This window comes from Pristiophorus japonicus, chromosome 2 (assembly GCF_044704955.1).
Source record: "Pristiophorus japonicus isolate sPriJap1 chromosome 2, sPriJap1.hap1, whole genome shotgun sequence".
NCBI lineage: Eukaryota > Metazoa > Chordata > Chondrichthyes > Pristiophoridae > Pristiophorus > Pristiophorus japonicus.
In genome coordinates, this window is record NC_091978.1 from 234,366,207 (window position 1) to 234,389,929 (window position 23,723).

Below are 23,723 nucleotides of genomic sequence, written 5' to 3' on the forward strand. Positions count from 1 at the left end.
AGTTTCATGTTCAGCCATGAACTCATTGAATGGCGGTGCAGGCTAGAAGGGCTGAATGGCCTGCTCCTGCACCTATTTTCTATGTTTCTATGTTTCTATGCATGCCTCATTTCTTGTTTGATGTTGTCCCCAACCTCACTACTACTGTTTCGTGGTCTGTACACAACTCCCACTTGCATTTTCTGCCCTTTTGTATTCTGCAGCTCCACCCATACAGATTCCACATCATCCAAGCTAATGTTCTTCCTTACTATTGCGTTAATTTCCTCTTTAACCAGCAACGCTACCCCACCTCCTTTTCCTTTCTGTCTATCCTTCCTGAATGTTGAATACCCCTGGATGTTGAGTTCCCAGCCTTGGTCACTCTGCAGCCATGTCTCCATGATACCAATTATATCATATTCATTAATGGCTGCCTGTGCAGTTAATTCATCAACCTTATTATGACTACTCCTCGCATTGAGGCACAGAGCCTTCAGGCTCGTCCTTTTAGAATTTTGCTGTAATGTGGCCCTTTTTGATTTTTGCCTTGGATTTCTCTGCCCTCCACTTTTACTTTTCTTCCTACTATCTTTTGCTTCTGCCCCCATTCTATTCCCTCTGTCTCCCTGCATAGGTTCCCATCCCCCTGCCATATTAGTTTAACCCCTCCCCAACAGCACTAGCAAACACTCCCCCTAGGACATTGGTTCCGATCCTGCCAAGGTGCAGACCGTCCAGTTTGTACTGGTCCCACCTCCCCCAGAACCGGTTCCAATGTCCCAGGAATTTGAATTCCTTCATTCTGCACCATTCCGCAAGCCACGTATTCATCTGAGCTATCCTGCAATTCCTGTTCTGACTACCATGTGGCACTGGTAGCAATCCTGAGATTACTACCTTTGAGGTCCTTTTTAAATTAACTCCTAGCTCCCTAATTTCACCTTGTAGGGGACCTCATCCCGATTTTTACCTATATCGTTGGTACCTGTATGCACCACAACAACTGGCTGTTCACCCTCCCTCTCCAAAATGTCCTGCAACCACTCCGAGACATCCTTGACCCTTGCACCAGGGGGGCAATCCTGGAGACTCGATTGCGGCCGCAAAAATGTCTGTCTATTCCCCTTGCAATTGAATCCCCTACCACTATAGCTCTCCCACTCTTTTTCCTGCCCTCCTGTGCAGCAGAGCCATCCACAGTGCCATGGAGTTGGCTGCTGCTGCCCTCCCCGGATGAGTCATCCCCCAACAGTACCCAAGGTGGTGTATCCGTTTTGGAGGGGGATAAGCGCTGGGGACTCTTGCACTACCTTCCTCTTGCTCTCCCATTCCATATCTGTCTGTGTAACCTTTACCTGCGGTAAGACCAACTCACTAAATGTGCTATTCACAGCATCCTCAGCATCATGGATGCTCTAGAGTGGATCCACCCGCAACTCCAAAGCCACAATGCAGTCTGTCAGGAGCTGCAGCAGGATACACGTCCCACACATTTAGTCGTCAGGGACACTGGAAGCGTTCCTGAGTTCCTACATAGCACAGGAGGAGCATGACACGTGTCCGAGCTCTCCTTACATGACTTAACCCCTCGATTAACTTCGTTTGGCAACAACAATGATAAAGGTTACCTACTGATAAAGGAAAAGAAAAAGAAAAACTACTCATCAATCACCAGCCAATCACTTACCCCCTTGGCTGTGACGTCACCTTTCAATTTCTTTCTACTTCTTTGTTTACCTTCTGCTCCTGCTGCAGCTGCACCAACTAGCCTCCGCTGACTCCCCGGACTCACGCTGTTCCGAACTCCTGCCTCCCGACGATGTTGAGCCTTTTATAGGCCTCCGTCGACTCCCTGGACTCGCGCTGCTCCGAAATCCCACCTCCCGACGACGTTGGGCCTTTTAAAGGCCTCTGCGGACTTGCGCTGCTCCAAACTCCTGCCTCCCGACGACATTGGGCCTTTTATAGGCCTCCACCGACTCCCCGGAGTCGCGCTGCTCTGAACAGCTTTGAGAATGGGCGAGAAGTCTGCGATCTGAAAACCCATTTTTACCGCCCAAGCTGGAAATAATGTCCATTTTTCGGCGATATGCACAAAAGTGTAAAATCTAACCCATAGACTAGCTTGAGCCCGTAGCAGGGTCAGGACCTGCCACCGACGTCACCCGCCATGGATCCACCGAGGTTCATAAAATCGCTGGCTAATATTCAAATGCAGCCAGGAGTTCTATTTTAACTAATCCCCCTTACTTGCAAGAAAGTGGGGCAGGTAATCTGCCCCAAATCATTTACAGTGCCTAATTTGTATGACAGACATGGGGTGCATGAGGCTAGCCTTAGTAATGAATCTCGATCTAATCTGGCCTCCACTTGGCATCTCGCTGTCGTAGCATTGCTGGGATTGGAAACACAGTAGAACAAAGGATTGAGTCTGAATTCCACCACGTTGTGACATCATGCAAAGGTTCTCCAATGCCCCAACCCACCACATTTCCTACATGAAACACTTTTTTGCCTCACAGATGTATGTGTTTGTAAATTACAATCTTCTTCTGTCAACCTAACATTTTTCAAATACTTAATTTGAATGTTCAATTGCATATTACCTTTCCACATTTTCCTTTTAGTTGCTCCTCAGACTACTGGGATATTCTTGGTCCAAGCACATTAAATCTGTAAATTATTTCATATTTAATGTCACCAAGGAATATTGATATGTACTTTAATATCCTCTAAGATTATAGTCTGAACCATTATTTTAAACAAGTTAATTTATTATTTCTGCTTCTTTTAGAAATTCTGGGAGTTGGCAAAGCAAGTCAGCGAGTTTATGACCTGGAAACAAGTGGAGAGCCCCTTCGAGCGTGATCGTAAAATCCTTCAGTATCTTCTCACAGCTCCTGTCTTCTCTGAAGATAGTAAGTCATTAGATACATTTGAAAATGAATTGTGCTATCAAGATGATACAATGTATCAATTTTAATTAACGTAGTGAAAATAAAAACACCTCTGGCAAACAGTGATTCTTCAAGACATCAATTATAATTAATTTTCTGCAGTGTCAAGTCCAATCAAGAAGATTATTATGCTTGTAACAAGGTAAATTTATCTGCATACATTAATGTTATAACCTGTAGTTTTTGACATTAAATATAAATTGGATCTGTGTATAAATTCAGATAACATCCTTTTATAGTAGCAGCCATTCATTAACTGATAGATATAATTGTGGCATTGCATTCCTATTTACTGTATGTCAGAATATTAACTTGCCACTTCAATAAATTTGGATAGATTTTGAGCAAATTTCATATTTGACTTCCTCTTCCATTAAACTTAAGACAGAACACCTGGGATTTCTCTGTGTCTGTTAACACTGCTGTGTCTCTCAGGAACTTAAAAACTCTATTGGAATGTTATCAGACTTGATAAGTAACTTTCTCTCATTGGGCTCAATTTTCCCGGGTCGTTTGCACCGTTTTTTTGGCACGCGTTTTTTTTTCTGATATAAGTATTTAATTCAAAGTTTCTCCCTGGAATTTGTGCAAGCGTAACTGCTTTAGTTACGATTTTTCTAGGTTAGGTTTTTTTGACGTCATGTCTGCAGCAGTTTTCAGCATTTTTCGCAGTTTGCTCCCCCAAATTTTAATCATAGGTCGACGTATCTGGCCACTCCTGAAACCTTCTGGTGAGTTAACAGAAAGTAGAGCACATTGAGAAATCGGTGCTGAAAGACGCCATTGCTTTTCATCGAAGTTTTTGGAGGGAGTCAAGAAAACTTGAAATATCCATAATAAAATTCAACTTTTTTTTACCTTTCAACGGAGTACATGGAAGTTTCTTGGATTTCTGAAGTTTTCTTTTTTTTTACTCACAAGCCACCACTGACCGTCTTCAAGCAGGGCTGGAGGGTCGTAGCGTCGGCCATCAAAATCGGCCTCGTGCCAGGACACAGGGGCTCGGGGCTCGGCTGGAAAATAAGCCTGGGGGCTGGGGGAAGGTGGCGATTGGAAAGCTGCTGCACTGAGCCCAGGAAGGGAGGTGCCGATCGGAAGGCTGCTGCACTAGGCACAAGACTGCAATGAGTTTGGGGGAGGGGGGGGGGGAAGTCACAAGACTGCGATGAGTTTGGGGGAGGGGGGGAGAAGTCACAAGACTGCAATGAGTTGGGGGGTGGCGGGGAGGCGGGGAGAAGAGGAGAAGTCACAAGACTGCAATGAATTGGGGCGGGGGGAGGGGGAGGAGAAGTCACAAGACCTGGGTGTGGTCCATCCATACAGACCTTGGGGAGAGAGAACAAAGAACCTGTCCTGCCTGCCTTCCTGCCGTTTTGAGCTTCTTGCAAAGGTAAAATTTAACTATGGGGGCAATACTGACAATGACATACCTTGTGCAAGCCTTGTAGGTGCTACGTAGGAGACAATTGATTCGACGTCATCACATGAGTAACATCAGAGCACGTAGGGTGCTGGGCAGGGAGCCTTACTCACCTCGGGTATATCGGGACAGGCGTTTGTACCTGTACCCGAGTGATGCAGACTGTGTCAGAAGGCTGTGTTTCCGCAAAGAAGTTGTAACTGAGATCTGTGAGTTGGTGAAAGCAGACCTGCAAACTAGAAGTGTCAAGTGGACTGCTTTGTCAGTTGAAATGAAGATTACAGCTGCACTTTCATTCTATGCCTCTAATCATTTCAAGCTACAGCTCGGGATGTGTGCACCATTTCACAACATGCGACACATGTCTGCATTCGACAGATGACAGCTGCACAATATGCCCGGAGGAATGACTATGTAAAGTTCCTCATGACAGCCTAGGCAATGCATGACAGGGCTGTGGGCTTCTCCAGGATTACTGGCTTCCCAAAGGTACAGGGCTGCATTGATTGTACCCACATCGCCTTGCGAGCTCCTTTGGAGGATTCCGAGATGTACAGGATCAGAAAAGGCTTCCGCTCCATCAATGTACAGCTCGTGTGTGACGACATGCGTCATATCATGTCAGTCAATGCAAGATACCCTAGGAGCACCCATGATGCGTTCATCCTAAGCGAGAGCGTGATATCAGCCATTTTTCAGCAGCAGCCAGAAGGGCAGAGCTGGCTACTGGGAGACAAAGGGTACGGCCTCGCCACCTGGCTCATGACGCCCCTACGCGTAACACGGATGGAAGCTGACCGGGAATACAGCATGTCACACATTGCGACGCGCAGCTTCATAGAGAGGACCATTGGCATCTTGAAGCAGCGTTTCCAATGCCTGGACCAGTCCGGAGGCTACTTGCTATAGTCCCCTGAGATTGTCGGTCAGTTCACTGTTGTGTGCTGCATGCTGCATAACTTAGCCATCATGAGGCAGCAGCACCTGATAGGAGAAGACCCACCTGCAGTGAGAGTGGCTGATGATAATGATGAGGAAGATGCAGATGATGAGCAGGAGGACGAGGACGAGAAAGCCATGGAAGGACCTGGACCCGAAGCACGACGGCGGAGGAGAGCGGGCCATCGTGCTCCTTTAACGATTGCTTGAGCCTTGCGCCAGCAGCTCATCCGTGAACACTTTACTGCCTGAAGGCTCAGCGGCAAATATTCCACACGGACCATGTTTACTGTTTGGACCTGTTCAGTACTGTTGTGTTGTGTTAATGGAACAAATGACGGAAATGATGCTTCTTTACTTCAAAAGGTTGCATTAATAATCGAAGAAATGATGGAAATGATTCTTGTTTACTTCAAAGGTTGTGTTAATAATGGAACAAGTAATGGAAATAATTCTTCTTGACTTCCAAAAGTTGTGTTAATAATGGAATAAATAATGTAAATGATTCAGTTTTAATGTAAAATATATTTTATTCAAAAGTTTAACAAACAGTTCTTTGTACTTAACATAACTTTAATAAAATTATTCTTGTAGAAAACTTTAACGTTTTCAGTTATGATCACTTAAAAACTTTAAGATCACTTACTAACTTTTAAACCTGTAAATTTACATAACTCACAAAAATCTTTTAATTTGAGAACAGTTACAACAGTAAAAATAACAACAACGACAGCAGCAGCAAAGAAAGGCTGCACCCATCTCTCTTCCACCTTATTCTAAGACCGCCCACTTGTTCTTGGTGACTCCACCACCCCTGCCCACAGGCGGTGGTGCAGTGTTTCTGGGGTTGGTACCAAGCTTATTCTTTCTAATATCTTGGGTTATGCGCACCTGTGGGGGGGGGTGTGGCGGCAGGCGGCAATGTGGAGGGCCCAGCTTGGGGCTCTTCAGAGGCTGGTGTGGGGATTGCAGTGGGAGTGGCAGTTGATTCTGTCAATGGGCGCAGAGTCTGGGCGTGTTCCCTTATTGCAGCAGCTAACTCCAACATGCCGTCCCTCATGCACCCGGAAAGTGTCTCAACGACCTGCAACATTCCCTCCCTCATGTTGAGCAAAACTGTCTCAACTGCCTGTGACATTCCCTTCCTCATGTTCAGTGATAGCGTTTGCACCATCTCTGACATTCCCTACCTGATGTTCACTGACATGGTTTCAACTGACTGAGATATTCCCTCACTCATAGTCCCGGACATTGTTCCCATTTCTCGTGAGATTGCTGCTACTTCTCTCGGCAGTCCCGCTACCTCATCACCCACCCCACTCATGGTGTCCAGGAATGATCGCGTAAGATCAATGTTCTCCCCACTCATTGCCATCACCTGAACTGTTCTACATGCAGACTATAGATATACTCACTGTGTAGTCACTGTATAGTTGCATAAGATGGAGACTTGTCACCTGATGTACTATCAATAAGGTTTACACTGTGTACATACTATGCTGGCACCACTAGAGGGCGCAACTGGTGGAGACCGGGGTTTCCTGCCCCTGTGACAGAGGCTGTCTCACCAGAGGGCACTGCAGTGGGAGACCTGAAGGCCACCTGCATAGGTGTGCAGGGCCCAGTATAAAAGGCTGCCCACCATGCCTGTGCCTCACTCTGGAGTTACGAATAAAGGACCAAGGTTACTACAGTTTGAGTACAACACATTGCCTCATGGAGTCATTCATAGGTACATTACAGACATAACATGAACCACATCTATTAGATCCTTCCCCTCCTCCCCACGAGTGTGGTTCGCACCTCACTACTGGGACCCGCAGCGTCAGATGTGCCTCGCTGCACCATACCACTGGAACCGGCAGCCTCGGAAGGTGGGGCCTCACTGCATCACACCACTGGAACCAGCAGCCTCAGAAGATGGGGCCTCGCTGCACCACACCATTGGAACCGGCAGCCTCGTAAGGTGGGGCCCTGGGTGTGCCTCGCTGCACCCAACTGGAATCCCCAGCCTTGGACGCTGGGAAACGATGGAATGTCCCACCAACACTCAAACCATTAGTCAGGGAAGGGGCAAGCAACTCAATGTGCGGCACCTGCATCTCCTCCAAAGAGAATACAAGAGATGGGTCTTCATCCATTCCCTCCACCCCGCCCCGCCACCCGCCCCTCACCTTCATCCCCATGCTCTTGATTTGGAAGGTGGGATTGGAAGATGTTCTAATCTTCAGGCTCGTCCTCATCTGAATATTCTTCTGCATTGTCAGGGTTGGCCTCAAGTGCTGCAAAAGAACACAACACAGACAAATGGTTAGCAGCAGAGGAGGGGGCAGGGTGGGTGGCATAAGTAGGCTCGCACAGCACAGGCAGCAGGCTGATTTGAAGACCACGATGAATGACAGCACATTGCATCAACCGAAGCGTAGCTGATGGAGACATCCCCATGACCCAAAACATGGCTAGCCCCCGGAGTATTTAACATTTAGCAAAGCCAGATTGTGGAATTTTCAGGACTTACCCTCTCTCTCGAGTGTGGGCCCAGCTTGTGCAGTGGTGGTTGCTTTTCTCCAGGCAGGATCCATCAAAGGAGTGACCCTCTCTTCCAAAGTTGTCAGTGGGTGCAGATTTGTCGGGCCTCCTCCTGTTCGATTTTTTCCCTTTTATTATGTGCCAGCATCTTCTGCAAAGATGAAAATGCAACTTTTTAGAGAGGGTGTCTTTCTGCTGGGTTGGACATATACAGCTGGTCACATTTACAATTGCATTTCCATTGAATAAATGAAAATATTACTTACACTAACTACTTGACCAATGTCCTTCTTTTTGCACTGGCCTCCAGATCTCGTGGTGGTCACCACTGCACAGTAATCTCCTGCAACTTGGTTCCAGCGTTTCTTCATTTCTTTGGGTGGAACTTTTATGTGACCTCTGCTGGTGTCCAGCTCCTGCCATCTGTTCTCAATCACAGTAACTAATGCCTCCATTTCTTCCTGTAAGAAATTCTTGGTCCTTGCACCGCGTTGCATCTTGTATTGCTGCAGCTGCAATTTTTCCAATGCTCTCACACAGCATTCAACGTTGTCACACACACAACTGACTCTTTAAAAATGTCCGTTTGTCAACCCGGATCTGTACTGGGCACGCGCATCCATTGAAATAACGTCAAAAACATGACTTCTTTTTCCGCACATGTGCAGGAGGTGCAGCATCGTTTTTTTCGACGCAGAGAGCAGGCTCCAGCACCTGAGGCGACCGGACACGCTGCGCGGCACCAAATTTGAATTGTACATCGGGAAAACTTTGGCAAAATATTTCTGCCGCATTTCTGGCCTAAAATAATGAGCATAACTCTGGCAATATGCCAGAAAATGGGCTTGGGCAAAATTGAAATGGGCTAGATTTTCGGCGACTTTGCGACTGGGTTTTTGCCGTGATTTGACCCTTCGCAGTGAAAACCAGGCCGGCGGGATCTTCGGGCACCTTTTTGCAGCGGCACTTCCATATACCACCGGGGAGAAGTGCGCCAACGTGAAGTGACATGCAATGCCGCGGATTGTGTTATTGTACTTTTGGCACTCCCTGCCACGCCCAGAATACCGAAAGGCAAACCTGTCGATGCAGCCCTGCCAGTAGCGGTATGTGTGAAGACCTGCAAAAAAGGTAAGTTAGAGTTTTTATTTTTTTAATTCTTTTTCAGCGATTTAGCAGTTAAGGGTTTTGTGAATGTTTTTTGAATGTTTTTTGCAACGCTACCAGCCTTGGACTAAAGTTGCCGAAACTCATGGCTTGCGCCGCGAATCCTCATGCAATACCGACTTTACCAATGATGTAAAGGCCAAAAATTTAGGCCTAAAAATGGTAGCGCAGCGAAAACAGTAATTTTGGCGTAAAACTACCGTTTTCGCCGAGAACAGAAAATCTAGCCCCAGGACTTAAGTGGATTATTTTTTAAAGAATGGATATACTGTGAATTGTTCACATGTTGATCTTTGAATTCTTAAAACAATACTTGGTCACTTCAATATAAACTAAATGAAAACTCCAGACTGAAAAGCATAGTTGCTCAATGCAGAAAACTTCCTTTAGAATGCAGATTAGTTGCATTAATTTTGGGGTAGACATATCCCTCTATATATCTGAAGCAGCTGCTTCTATTTTTCTTTCTATTGGTTAATTCAATAATTATATTCAGATATCCATTGCTACCTGACAAGTCAATCATTTTAGAGGAGCAACCTTGCCGGACTGATATAAACCAAGGGTACTGCATTGGAGTGAATTTAGAATGGGATCAATGGACCTATTATATATTTTTTCAGCTTTCTAAAAAGAAAGAAAAAAAAAGGCATACATTTATATAGCGTCTTTCATGACCATCGGATGTCCCAAAGCGCTTTAAAGCAAATGAAGTAATTTTTAAAAAGTGTAGTCACTGTTGTAATATAGGAAACGCGACAGCCAATTTGCGCACAGCAAGCTCCCACCAACAGCAATGTGTAAATGACCAGATAATCTTTTTTAGTGATGTGATTGGTGATAAATATTGGCCAGGACACTGGGGATAACTCCCCTGTTCTTATTTGAAATAGTGCCATGGGATATTTTACGTCCAGCTGAGAAAGCAGATGGGGCCTCAGTTTAACGTCTCATCTGAAATTGAAAACCCACAAAAAACACACTAATACTATTGCCATTAATGATTTAGAGCGAACATGTTACTTCTTTAAAATGGATGAATGCATTTGTCCCACTGGAGCCATATATCTACAACTATTAAATTATCTATATGGCGGGGAAGGTAAAACTGATTACCTAGGATTAACAAAAGAATAAGTCAAACAATACTTCATACTTATCCTAACTTTAAAGTTTGTTTTTAAAAGTCCAAAATACATTAGAATAGCGGAAACAGAACTACGCATCACTACGTACATTAATTGGTGAATAAATGGACCTACAAATTACTGCTGGCAATACTAGCAGAAATGTTAACCCTTTTAAATGGTTTAACATGTGTGTTAAAATAGCAAACAAAGAAATGCCAATGTTTGCCCACTAGTGTGTCAAGCAGTAATTTCAGTGGTTTGGGGATAATATTTCATGTTATTGTTTAAAACTGGAGAAAATAACTCGATTTACAACTATGATCATACTGATGTCTGATTATTTACAAAATCATTTTAGAAATTAAGCTGACTTTGATTTTTAAACATTAAAACGTGATCCCTGAGATACTTCGGAAAATCTCAATTTCAGGGGAAAGGTGAAGTTCAGTTTTGATTCCCTGTTCTTGGTTGCTGAGGATCAGCAGAAACTTGCTAAGAAGCATTCCAAAAATTGACAAAAACAGAACTTGAGGCAGATTTTACAACGATGGATTTCCAATTTACAATCACATTTACCTCTGTGTCCTCATTTTTATTGATTTTAGTTAACAAATGCTATCTCACTCTTATGCCGCAATTTCACCAACGGGTGCGAGTTGGGGGTTAGTGGCATTGGTGGTGTTTGGGGAACCCTTTCCCAGTTGCAGCCCACCCTCTAACAGCAATCTTCCGATGATTGAGCTTGTTAAGTCCGTCCTGTGAGGTTCCCGGCCAATTACCAGGAAGCCTGTCTGATGACACGTCATCTGATGACGTGTCATCAGCCGGTTTTCTTAAAGGGAAGATGGGCAACTTCTTTTTTACAGTTCTTCTGTCAGTGTTCTATAGCATTGGGGTGCTGCAAACACTGTGAAGCACTGCACAAAGTTGCAGGCTCTCCAGGCTCTCCCATGATTCCCTCCAGATAATTATGGAGGGAGTCACAGCATGCAGGGAGATCCTCTTCCCTTCCAATGGACGGAAGAGGACCTCCCCAGGACACCAATGCAGCCTGTTTGCATATTGCACAGGAGGGCACAAGCAAGGATGTCGTCAGGAGGACCTGGGTGCAGTGGCGCAAACCCTTCAATGAGCTCAGTAGATCACGAAACATTACTGCAAAGCCACACTGAACCTCATCCTGCTGTGACACTCATCACATCCCCATCACTTTGCTTTCCTTACCTTACTCCAACACATCCTTACTCACAATAACGTATCTTGCAACTCCATCCATCCCTCTCTCTCTCTATATCTACATTATCACTTTCCAATTTCACTAGCCACCCCTCATACTCACCCTCATCCTGTTTCAATCATGCCAACAACATGCAAGGGTAGGCACTTGGGTTTTAGCCAATGTTCATGTAGAGTTTCTGCTAATGTGTTGTCAAACATTGAAATCTTTATGTTGAACACTTTGTGTTCTTGGACAGATTTGTGTGCACCTTTGGAAGTGGTTAGTGAGTTGTCGTGAATGGTCAGACATAACAGTACCCCCTGCACAATGGTGATGAGTGTGAAAGGAATGGCTTGGACATTGTAGGGATGCTATTGGGTGGTGCCAACTTGGCGTATCATGTGGCAGTCAGGGTGCACAGCATCAAGTGAAGTAGCCATGGTGAGGCCATCCCTGGCCTCCCGGGCAGCAATGTGGTCGGGTGCTGATGCCCTGTGTCCTGTGCAGCATCAGGTGATTGCGGAGAAGGCTGGTGTTGTTGTTGATGATGCTGGTATGTTTAGTGATGTTGGTGTTGGGGCTGAGGCTGATCGTAATTGGATTCTGAGAAGCAAGATGAGATTTTCTCAAGGGCACCGTGCTGCTGGAATAGCTGGCAGGTGTGGTTGAGATAACAGAAGTGCCCTGTCAATGGTGAGAGAGGTTGCTCTAATGAGGTAACAGTGCATAGAGAATTCACTGTAAACACTTCCAACCTGCATACATCTCAAAAGTTCTTTCCAAATGCTGAAGGCTTCAGTTTATCATATTGGAAAGTGAACAGCCGTGAAACGGTAGCTTTTATACCACTTTTGCAGCTGTCAACTAGCCAAAGCAATAGAGGTCACTGAGAACCTGACTCCACTTGCCTGCCGTGTTCTCAGAGGAACGGTAAACCCGACAAAAAGGTGCTAAAATTGCCTGCTTTTAACCCTTGTAAGTAAAAAGAAAAGAAAGACTTGGATTTATATAGCGCCTTTCATAACCAACAGACATCTCAAAGCGCTGTACAGCCATTGCAGTACTTTTTGAAATGAAGTCACTGTTGTCATGTGGGATACGCGGCAGCCAATTTGCGCACAAGCAAGCTCCCACAAACAGCAATGTGAAAATGACCAGATAATCTGTTTTTTTGTTATGTTGATTGAGGGATAAATATTGGCCAGGACACCAGGGATAACTCCCCTGCTCTTCTTCGAAATAGTGCCATGGGATCTTTTACGTTCACTTGAGAGAGCAGACGGAGTTTAAGGTCTCATCTGAAATTTTGCACCTACACAGTGCAACACTCCCTCAGTACTGCACTGAAATGTCAACCTAGATTTTTTGTGCTCAAGTCCCTGTAGCATTCAACTACCTCCTAACGTCTTTAATTTACTGGCCCGCCGCTTGCTGTCGGGTTTGCGATCCGCACGCAGACCTGACAGCTGAGAAACTCACAAGGAGGAGGGTTTAGAGAGGGATCCCGTCCCGCTGTCAATCAGGACCATTTTGACAGTGGGGCCACCTCCAAACCCACACTCGCAGGGCTTGGATGATTCCGGCCTTAAAAGGTTATATTCTGACTCATTTTTGAACAAGGGATCTAAAAACAGACTTTTAAACTGGCCTACACAGATATCTACCGTATATACTCGCGTATCCTGCGATCTCGCGTATCATGCGACCCCTAAATTTTCGTCCCCAAAACATGATTTTACCATATATCTCATGTATCATGCGAGTCACTTTTTTGAGATCGAATACAGACCTTAACATGAAACATCGAGTGGATTCTGCTGTGAAAGCTGTTCGCGAATCGAACACCGATACAGCAATCGTTCCAGCTGGCTTGACTAGCGTCGTTCAGCCACAGCCTCTACTGTGTTTGGGAGTTGTGGGTGGCGGAGGTCGGGTCGCCGGGGGGGGTGGGGGGGGTGAAGAGGAGGTCGGGTTGGGTCACCGGGGGGAAGCGGAGGTCGGGTTGCCGGGTGGGGGGGGAGTTGGGGGAGCGGAGGTCGGGTCGCCGGGGTAGGGAGAGCGGGGGTCAGGTCGGATCCGGTCTGGTCTCTTTCCTACCCCCCCCCCCCGACCTCCGCGACTCTCTCTCCCCCCCTCCGACCTCCGCGACTCTCTCTCATCCCCCCCGATACAGTACAAGCGACAATAGAGGCTGCAATCCAGCCCAGGAGATACCTGCCGAGATTCAGCGTGGATACGGTCTGCTTAACAGACTAACAGCCTAATCTTGGCCAGCACTTCACACCCGCAAATTTTGTATCTCGCGTATCATGCGACCCCCCCAAATTTAGGTTACAATTTAGGTCTTCAAAAGTCGCATGATACGCGAGTATATACGGTATATGTATTGATTGTTACAATTTTCAAGTTCTTACCAGATATCTTTCTCATGCTCAACTCTAAGAACTACTCCTATAAGGGAGCCCTTGATTCATGTGAATCTACATGTGACCTTCACACAATATCTGCTATTGTAAGTTAGCCCCGGGTTGAACAGACCACCCTTGTTATTGCAATTTGCTCACTGAAAATTACATAAGCCTTCTAATATTCTTCTAACCTTTGGATAATGGAAGAGTAACAATCTAACAAATAATTGTGTCTTAAACTATTTTGTTAAACATAAAAATTAAACAGTCACTAAAAACACAGAAGATTTTGCTTGATTACAGAACATTTAATTTAAACCTCCTCAGATATAAAAATAATAAGACGGGACACTTTGCTATCTCTCCTAATAATATAGAATCTAGGCCGGCATCTGTACAACAAACATCAAGTTTAATTTACACTCACCTTCACATGCTTCCCTCTGTGTATTATAGAGTAGGAAAAACTAAAACTGCTGTTGCAGACTGGGGCGAGACTTACCTCCTGCTGCCTTTGAAATTCAAATTAGGACAAAGGAAACCAAAAAGTATCTTTCTCAATTATACAAATCTGTCAAATCATCCATCGGATTTAAAGCACAGATTTCTGCTGATCCTCAGCAACCAGGACCAGTGAATCAAAACATAAGTTCACATCTTTGTTAAAATGACTGTTGCCATGGACACAAATCCTTAGTATCTTACCTGTTTTGCCTCCTATCCATGATCAAATTTAACGTGTTTCTAATAACTGGATGGACAGTACAATTTTCCACCATCATTTTTTGTGTAGTTTACTTTAATTGACTAAATCCAGAACAAAGCAAGCAGCCTGTGTTTATGCAATTAGTAGGAAGGTTATACTCCACATGGGTTAAATGTGAATTCAGTTTGCAAGCACAGGACTGGGCCCAAACAAAGTATATTTCTTTAAGGTCTTTAAAGAATAAATGAGGCAAATTTCTGATCTGACACAATGATTATCTTTGGTAATACCCTATACAGGAAATATTTATATTGTATGATTTTACCTTGTGTCTTTTGTCACTGCAGAGCAGTGTCCATGTATCAGTATAACAGCAGCTATGCTGGTGTCAGTTCACTAATTTGTGTTGGGCCTGGAGGAGGTAGTCTCACAGGTTTTTACTGGTTGCAGTTTAATAAGAGCTCAGCTGGTCTAACCACGTTACACTTATGCATACTCAAATATTGAAAAAAGAGCCTACTATCGCATTGGATTTTTTTTCTGACTAGACATGTCACTGATAGTGAGACAGTGGAGAGCAAAGCAGTGTGGAAGTGTTGAAACTTATGGCATAGAGTGCTGCTTTGCCTTAACAGAGAGTAGGGTGCAAGGGGACAGTATGGCTCTTGTGAGTATTCTTTTAAATAAAATGCTACCAGTATTGAACCACGAAGTGTAATATAACTGCACCCACAGGCTGTACTTATTTAATGAAGGTTCAAGTCTGAATCATTTATTATTGAGACCAATTTTAGGCTGTTATGATGAGGGGTTATTCCACGGTTGGGTACTCCCAGTGTAGAAAAGAGCTGATAGGAAGCCCTTGCTGGGAAACTATGGACCACAGCACCTGACATTCTCTTAATTTAAATTAATGGCTAGAAAATCATCCCTAAGATTCTGTGCCAAAAGGCTACAGGGAATGGGCAGGAAAATGAGATTGAAGGGCGAGCTGTAGTTGAAGAGTTGCACTGGCACTGGCACTAGAGCTAAATGACCTCCTTCTGCATTATGTGTCTAAGATAGACAGCAGCTTTATAGAATCATAGAATGGTTACAGCACGGAAGAAGACTATTTGGCCTGTCGAGCCTGTGCCGACTCTCAGCTAGTCCCGCTCCCCTGCCCTTCCCCCATAGCCCTGCAAAATGTTTTCCTTCAGATACTTATCCACTTTCCTTTTGAAAGATAAAATTGAGTCTGCCTCCACCACTCTTTCAGGCAGTGCATTCCAGATCTTAACCACTCGCTGTGTAAAAAACATTTTTTTTCTTACGTCGCCTTTGGTTCTTTTGCTAATCACCTTAAATCTGTGTCCTCTGGTTCTTGACCCTTCTGCCAATGGGAATAGTTTCTCTCTATCTACTCTGTTCAGACCACTCATGATTTTGAACACCTCTGTCAAATCTCCTCTCAATCTTCTCTGCTCCCAGCTTCACCAGTCTGTCAATGTAACTGAAGTCCCTCATTTCTGGAATCATTCTCGTAAATCTTTTCTGCATCTCCTCTAAAGCCTTCGCATCCTTCCTAAAGTGCAGTGCCCAGAGTTGGGGCCAAACCAGTGTATTATACAGGTTCAGCATAATTTCCACAATTTTGTACTCTATACCTCTATTTATGAAGCCAGGATCCCGAAAGCCTTTTTAACTGCTTCCTCAACCTGCCCTTCCACCCTCAATGATTTATGCACGCATGCTCCGAGATGTCTCTATTCATGCATCCCCTTTAGGATTGTACCATTTAGTTTATAAGCCCTCTCCTCATTCTTTCTCCCAAAATGCATCCCTTCATAAGATAGATGAGTTGACGGCACTAATAGAAATAAATGGGTATGATTTGATAGCCTTTACAGAGACATGGTTGCAATGTGACCAAGGATGGGAATTGAATATTCAGGGGTATTTGACATTTCTAAAGGATAGGCAGAAATGAAAAGGAAATGGGGTCTGTTAATAAAGGATGAGATCATTGCAGTAGTGAGAAATGATATTGGCTCAGAAGATGAAGATGTAGAATCAGTTTGGGTGGAGATAAGAAATAATAAGGGAATTAAGTCACTGGTGGGTGTAGTCTATAGGCCCCCTAACAGTAGCTACACTGTAGGACAGAGTATAAATCAAGAAATAGTGGAAGCTTGTAAGAAAGGTACAATAATCATGGGTAATTTTAATCTTCATATTGATTGGACAAGTCAAATGGGCAAAGGTAGCCTTGAGGAAGAGTTCATAGAGTGTATTTGGAAAGGTTTCTTAGAACAATACGTTGTGGAACCAACCAGGGAGCAGACTATTTTAGATCTGGTAATATATAATGAGACTGGATTAATTAATGTTCTCATAGTAAAGGATCCTCTTGGGAAGAGTGATCAGAGCATGGTAGAATTTCAAATTCAGTTTGAGAGTGAGAAAGTTAGGGCTCAAACTAGTGTTCTGAACTTAAATAAAGGCAATTACAAAGGTATGAAGGCAGAGTTGGCTGAAGAGGACTGGGAAAATAGATAAAAGAGTAAGACGGTAGAAAAGCAGTGGCAGACATTTAAGGATATATTTCATAACTCTCAACAAATATATAACCCTATGAGAAAGAAGGACTCTGAGAAAGATGAACCATCTGTGGCTAATGAAGGAAGTAAAGGATGGTATCAAATTGAAAACAAAGGCATACAATGTTGCGAAGAATAGTGGAAGGCCAGAGGATTGGGCCATTTTTAGAAACCAGCAAAGGACGACTAACAAAATAATAAAGAGAGAGAAGGTGGATTATGAGAGTAAACTAGCAAGAAATATAAAAACAGATAGTAAGAGCTTCTACAGGTATATAAAAAGGAAGAGAGTAGCTAAAGTAAATGTTGATCACTTAGAGGATGAGACTGGGGAATTAATAATGGGAAACAGGGAAATGGCAGAATTTGAACAAATATTTTGTATTGGTCTTCACGGTAGAAGACACTAAAATCATCCCAATAATTGATAATCAAGGGGCTATTAGGAGGTGGGCACTTAAAACAATTACTATCACTCGAAAAAAAGTACTCAGCAAACTAATGGGACCAAAGGTGGACAAGTCTCCTGAACCTGATGGCCTCCATCCTTGGGTCTTAAAAGAAGTGGCTGCAGAGATAGTGGATGCATTGGTTGTAATCGACCAAAATCCTCTGGATTCTGGAGAGGTCCCAGCGGATTGGAAAACCTTAAATGTAACGCCCCTATTTAAGAAAGGAGGGAGACATGAAGCAGGAAGCTATAGATCAGTTAGCCTAACATGTGTCATTGGGAAAATGCTGGAGTCCATTATTAAGGAAGCAGTCGCAGGACATTTAGAAAATCATAATACAGTCAAGCAGAGTCAGCATGGGTTTATGAAAGGTGTTATGTATGGAGAAAGAATCAGACTGAACACTGTGAGCTCAAAGTAAAGTGTGACCTTAGTCTTTTATTGCAGGTCTCCAGAGTGCCTCTCCAATCTGTGAGGCCTCCTTAAATACCTGTGCTCCCAAGGGATTATGGGATCCCTTGGGACTCCAGGAGATGAGCCCTCTGGTGGCTGTACAGAGTAAATACAAGCTCACAAAAATAACAACACTCCAGCCACCGCCCCCGCCCCCCCCCCCCCCCGCCAAAGTCAATAGTATAACTATTTATAATGTGAGTTGATCTGGTGCCCTTCTTGCCCTGGTTGATCATCTCAGTGTGAAAGCTGGTATTGTTGAATCATTTGTTGGACCCTCACTGGGCTGCTGTGCAGCTGGTCTTGTTGGGCTACCTGGTGTGTTGGGCCCTGCAGGGCTGCTGTGGATGATGGGTTCTGCTTCGTGGTCAACCGTGGTGTGTATGCCATTGGTGTGTATGTTGGGGGATCAAAAAAGGTAGGGTCCAAGGTGGGTTGCTCAGGATAGTCCGTGAATCTGAGTTTGATTTGGTCCAAGTGTTTCCGGTGAATGAGCCCATTTGAAAGTTTGACGCGAAACACCCTGCTCCCCTCTTTGGCCATTATAGTGCCAGGAAGCCACTTGGGACCTTGTGCATAATTCAATACAAATCCAGGATCATTGATTTCAATCTCGCGTGACACATTTGCGCTATCATGGTATACACCTTGTTGAAGCTGCCTGCTCTCTACCCGTTCATGTAGATCAGGGTGAACTAACGAGAGCCTTGTCTTAAGTGCTCTTTTCATGAGCAATTCAGCAGGTGGGATCCCAGTGAGCGAGTGTCTCGTGTTAGCTAAGCAGGACTCGGGATAGGTGAGTCTGGAGTGAGCCTTCAGTTACCCTCTTCAAGCCTTGCTTGATGGTTTGCACTGTTCTCTCTGCCTGACCATTGGTCGCTGGTTTAAACGGGGCAGATGTGACATGTTTGATCCCATTACGGGTCATGAATTCTTTGAACTCAGCACTGGTAAAACATGGCTCGTTGTCGCTCACCAGGACATCGGGTAAGCTGTGAGTGTCAAACCTGGCCCGCAGGCTTTCAGTAGTGGCAGCGGACGTGCTAGCCGACATTATCTCACATTCAATCCACTTGGAATACGCATCTACAACCACAAGGAACATTTTACCCATAGCCTGCATAGGGCCTGCATAGTCGACGTGTACCCTAGACCACGGTTTGGAGGGCCAAGACCATAAACTTAACGGCGCCTCCCGGGGTGCATTGCTTAACTGCGAGCAGGACTCTGTGAATGCAGGACTCTAAGTCCGCATCGATACTGGGCCACCACACGTGGGATCTGGCTATCGCTTTCACCATTACGATGCCTGGGTGGGTACTGTGGAAGTTATTGATGAAGGTGTCTCTGCCCTTCTTGGGGACGACTACTCGATTGCCCCACAGAAGGCAGTCTACTTATGTAGACATTTCATCTTTGCGCCGTTGGAACGGCTTAATCTCTTCCTGCATTTCCACTGGAACACTGGACCAGCTCCCGTGAAGCACACAGCTTTTGACTAGAGATAAGAAGGGGTCCTGGCTTGTCCAGGTTTTGATCTGCAGGGCAGTGACGGGTGATTGCTCACTCTCAAATGCTTTCATAACCATGGCTAGATCTGCAGGCTGCGCCATTTCCAGCCCAATGGCAGCCTACTGAGAGCATTGGCGCAGTTTTCTGTGCCTGGCCTGTGGCGGATGGCGTAGTTGTATGCGGACAACGTGAGCACCCATCTCTGGATGCGGGCTGATGCGTTGGTATTTATCCCTTCACTCTCGGAAAACAGGGATATAACTGGCTTATGGTCAGTTTCCAATTCGAATTTTAGCCCAAACAGGTAGAGAAGCGTTTTTTTTTACCCCATTGACCCACGCTAACACTTCTTTCTCAATCATGCTGTAGGCTCTCTCAGCCTTAGACAAGCTCCTGGATGCATAAGCAACCGGTTGCAATTTCCCAGAATCATTAGCTTGTTGCAATAAACACCCGACGCCATATGACGCGCATCACATGCTAGTACCAAACGCTTACGTGGATCATACAACACAAGCAATATGCTTGAGCATAACAATTTCCTCGCTTTTACAAAGGCATTTTCTTGGCTTTTGCCACAAACTCATTCATCCCCTTTTCCTAGTAAAACATGCAGTGGTTCTAACAGTGTGCTAAGATCCGGTAAGAAGTTACCAAAGTAGTTCAGGAGTCCCAGAAACGACTGTAGTTCCATCATCTTTTATGGCCTCGGTGCGTTCTCGATTGCCTCTGTCTTTGCGTTGGTGGGCCTGATGCCGTCCGTCGCAATCCTCCTTCCCAAGAACTCCACTTCAGGCACCAGGAAAACGCACTTTGAACATTTTAACCTGAGCCCCAAGAGGTTGAGTCAACTAAGAACCTCCTCCAGATGCTGCAGATGCTCGACTGTGTTCCGACCTATGACCAAGATGTCGTCCTGGAAGACCACGGTGTGCGGGACGGACTTAAGTAAACTTTCCACGTTTCTCTGGAATATCGCCGCTGCTGATCAGATTCCAAACGGGCATCTGTTATAAACAAAAAGATCTTTGTGCGTGTTGATGCAGTTCAGACCCTTCGATGATTCCTCCAGCTCCTGCGTCATGTAGGCTGAAGTCAGAACCAGCTTCGTGAACATCTTTCCTCCCGCCATTGTTGCAAAGAGGCCATCGGCCTTTGGTCGTTGGTATTGGTCCTGCAGGGAGAAACGATTGATAGTTACTTTGTAATCGCCACAGATTCTGACGGTGCCGTCTCCCTTGAGGACAGGAACGATCGGACTGGCCCATTCGTTGAACTCAATCGGTGAAATGATGCCCTTTCTTTTCTCAGCCGGTCTAGCTCGATGTCTACCCTTTCTCTCATCATGTATGGTACTGCTCTCGCCTTATGATGGATGGGTCGTGCCCCCGGAATTAGGTGGATCTGCACTTTTGCTCCTTGGAATTTCCCAATGCCTGGTTCGAACAGCGAAGGAAATTTGTTTAAGACCTGGGCACACGAAGTGTCGTCAGCAGGCGATAGCGCTCGGACATCGTCCAAGTTCCAGCGTATCTTTCCCAGCCAGCTCCTGCCGAGCAGCGTGGGACCATCGCCCGGTACTACCCAGAGTGGTAGCTTGTGCACCGCTCTATCGTAGGAGACTTTTACGGTAGCACTGCCGATTACAGGAATCAGTTCTTTTGTGTAAGTTCTTAGTTACTTGCAAACTGGTGTTAAGACTTGCCTTGAGACCTTGTTGCACCACAACCTTTCGAAAGTCTTTTTGCCCATGATGGACTGGCTCGTGCCCGTGTCCAGCTCCATTGACACCGGGAGTCCATTTAGTTCAACATTCAGCATTATCGGGGGACAATTTGTGGTGAATGTGTGTACCCCAGGTTCCTCTGCCTCCTTGGTTTGAGGCTCTCATTCGTAGTGATCCTCCATGGATCTGTCCTCCTCTGCAACATGGTGGTTTGCAGGTTTAACAGGATTTGCAGCTCGCCTGCACACTTGTTGGAGGTGTCCCATTGTTCCACAGTTCTTGCAAACGTGCCCTTTGAATCGGCATGAATGGAAACGATGATCACCACCGCAGCGCCAACAAGGTGTTAATGACCTTGCATTCATCACCCTTGATGGTGGACTCTGAGACATCTGCGAACATGCAGCTGCAGGTATATGTGACCTGCCCTGTACGTTACGATTCAAAAACAACATCACTTTGTTCACAGTACTTTTAGCAGCTCTTGTGTGCTGAGAGATTTGCTTAGTATTGTCACTGGTGGCAATGAACGCCTGGGCTATCGCTATGGCCTTACACAATGTTGGGGTCTCTACAGTCAAAAGTTTGCGAAGTATGGTTTCGTGGCCACTGCCAAGTATGAAAAAGTCTCTGAGCATGTGCTCCAAATGTCCTTCAAATTCGCAATGTTCTGCAAGGCGTCTTAACTCCGTGACAAAACTCGCCACTTCCTGGCCTTCAGACCTTTTGTAGGTGTAGAACCAGTACCTTTCCATCAGAACGCTTTCCTTTCGGTTCAAATGCTCTCAGACCAGTGTGCACAAATCATCATACAATTTCTCCATGGGTTTCGCTGGAGTTCGCCCTTCGTTTGGCAGCGTTCTCTTCTCCATCTAGCTCGTTGGCTACAAAGTATTGGTCGAGTTGCTCCACAAAAGTTTCCCAATCATCTCCTTCCGAGATTTTCTCCAGTATGCCCACTGTTCTCTGCATCTTTGGGTTCACTATCTGTATCTCGTCATCGGTTGTTATGTACAGAGAAAAAGTCAGACTGAACACTGTGAGCTCAAAGTAAAGTGCGACCTTAGTCTTTTATTGCAGGTCTCCAGAGTGCCTCTCCAACCTGTGAGGCCTCCTTAAATACCTGTAGTCCCAAGGGATCCCATAATCCCATGATTATGGGATCCCTTGGGACTCCCGGGGATGAGCCCTCTGGTGGCTGTACAGATTAAATACAAGGTCACATATATAACAAAAGGGAAATCATGTTTGACAAATTTTCTGGAATTCTTTGAGGATGTAATGAGCAGGGTGGATCAAGGCGGTGCAGTAGATGTCGTTGAGTTGGATTTCCATAAATCATTCGATAAGGTGTCACATAAAAGGTTACTGCTTAAGATAAGAGCTCAAAGGGTTCTGGGTAACATGTTAGCATGGATAGAGGTTTGGCTAACTAACAGAGAGTAGGGATAAATGGGTGATTTTCAGGTTGGCAAACTATAACTAGTGGGGTGCCACAGGGATCTGTGCTGTGACCTCAACTATTTATAATCTATATTAATGACTTGGATGAAGGGACCGAGTGTAATGTAGTCAAATTTGCTGATGATACAAAGTTTGGTAGGAAAGAAAGTTGTGAGGTGGATGCAAAGAATCTGCAAAGGGATATAGATAGGCTAAGTAAATTTGGCAGATGGAGTACAATGGGGAAACATTACATTGTTAACGGTTCTCTCTCCTCAGGTACTGTTCCCCTCTCCTTCAAATCTGCTGTCATCACCCCTCTCCTCAAAAAACTAGCCCTTGACCCCACTTTGCTTGCTAGCTATCCCCCCATCTCCAACCTCCCTTTCCTGTCCAAAGTACTTGAACGTGTTATTGCCTCCCAAATCAGTGATCATCTTTCCATGAATTCAATGTTTGAATCCCTTCAATCTGGCTTTTGCCTCTGCCACAGTACTGAAACGGCTCTCATCAAAGTTACAAATGACATCCTTTGCGACTGTGACAAAGGTAAACTATCCCTCCTCGTCCTTCTGGACCTGTCTGCAGCCTTTGAAACAGTTGACCACTCCAACCTCCTCCAACACCTCACCACAAATGTCCAGCTAGATGGGACTGCACTTGCCTGGTTCCATTCTTAACTATCTAATCGTAGCGAGAAAATCTCCTGCAATGGCTTCTCTTCCCACTCCTGCATCGTTACCTCTGGTGTCCCCCAAGGATCTGTCCTTGGCCCCCTCTTATTTCTCATCTATATGCTGCCCCTTGGCAATATCATCCAAAAACACGGAGTCAGTTTCCACATGTATGCTGACGACACCCAGCTCTACCTCTCCACCACTTCTCTTTACCCTTGCTTGATATCTAAACTGTCAGATTATTTATCCGACATCCAGTACTAGATGAGAAAATATTTTCTCCAATTAAATATTGGGAAGACCGAAGCCATTATCTTTGGTCCCCGCCACGAACTGCATTCCTTAACCACTGACTCCATCCCTCTCCCTAGCATCAATCTGAGGGTGAACTGACTGTTCACAACCTCGGTGTCATATTTGACCC

The 23,723-nt window shown here is 45.2% G+C and overlaps 1 protein-coding gene across 1 annotated transcript in view; it reads left to right on the forward strand.

The window, feature by feature from the left end:
* rasgef1ba (RasGEF domain family, member 1Ba) overlaps window positions 1-23,723 on the forward strand; it is a 209,536-nt gene that overhangs the window by 179,422 nt on the left and 6,391 nt on the right. The window contains exon 12 of the mRNA XM_070863893.1: window positions 2,777-2,900. Coding sequence (XP_070719994.1) covers window positions 2,777-2,900 — 124 coding nt within the window. The remainder of the gene's footprint in view (window positions 1-2,776; window positions 2,901-23,723) is intronic.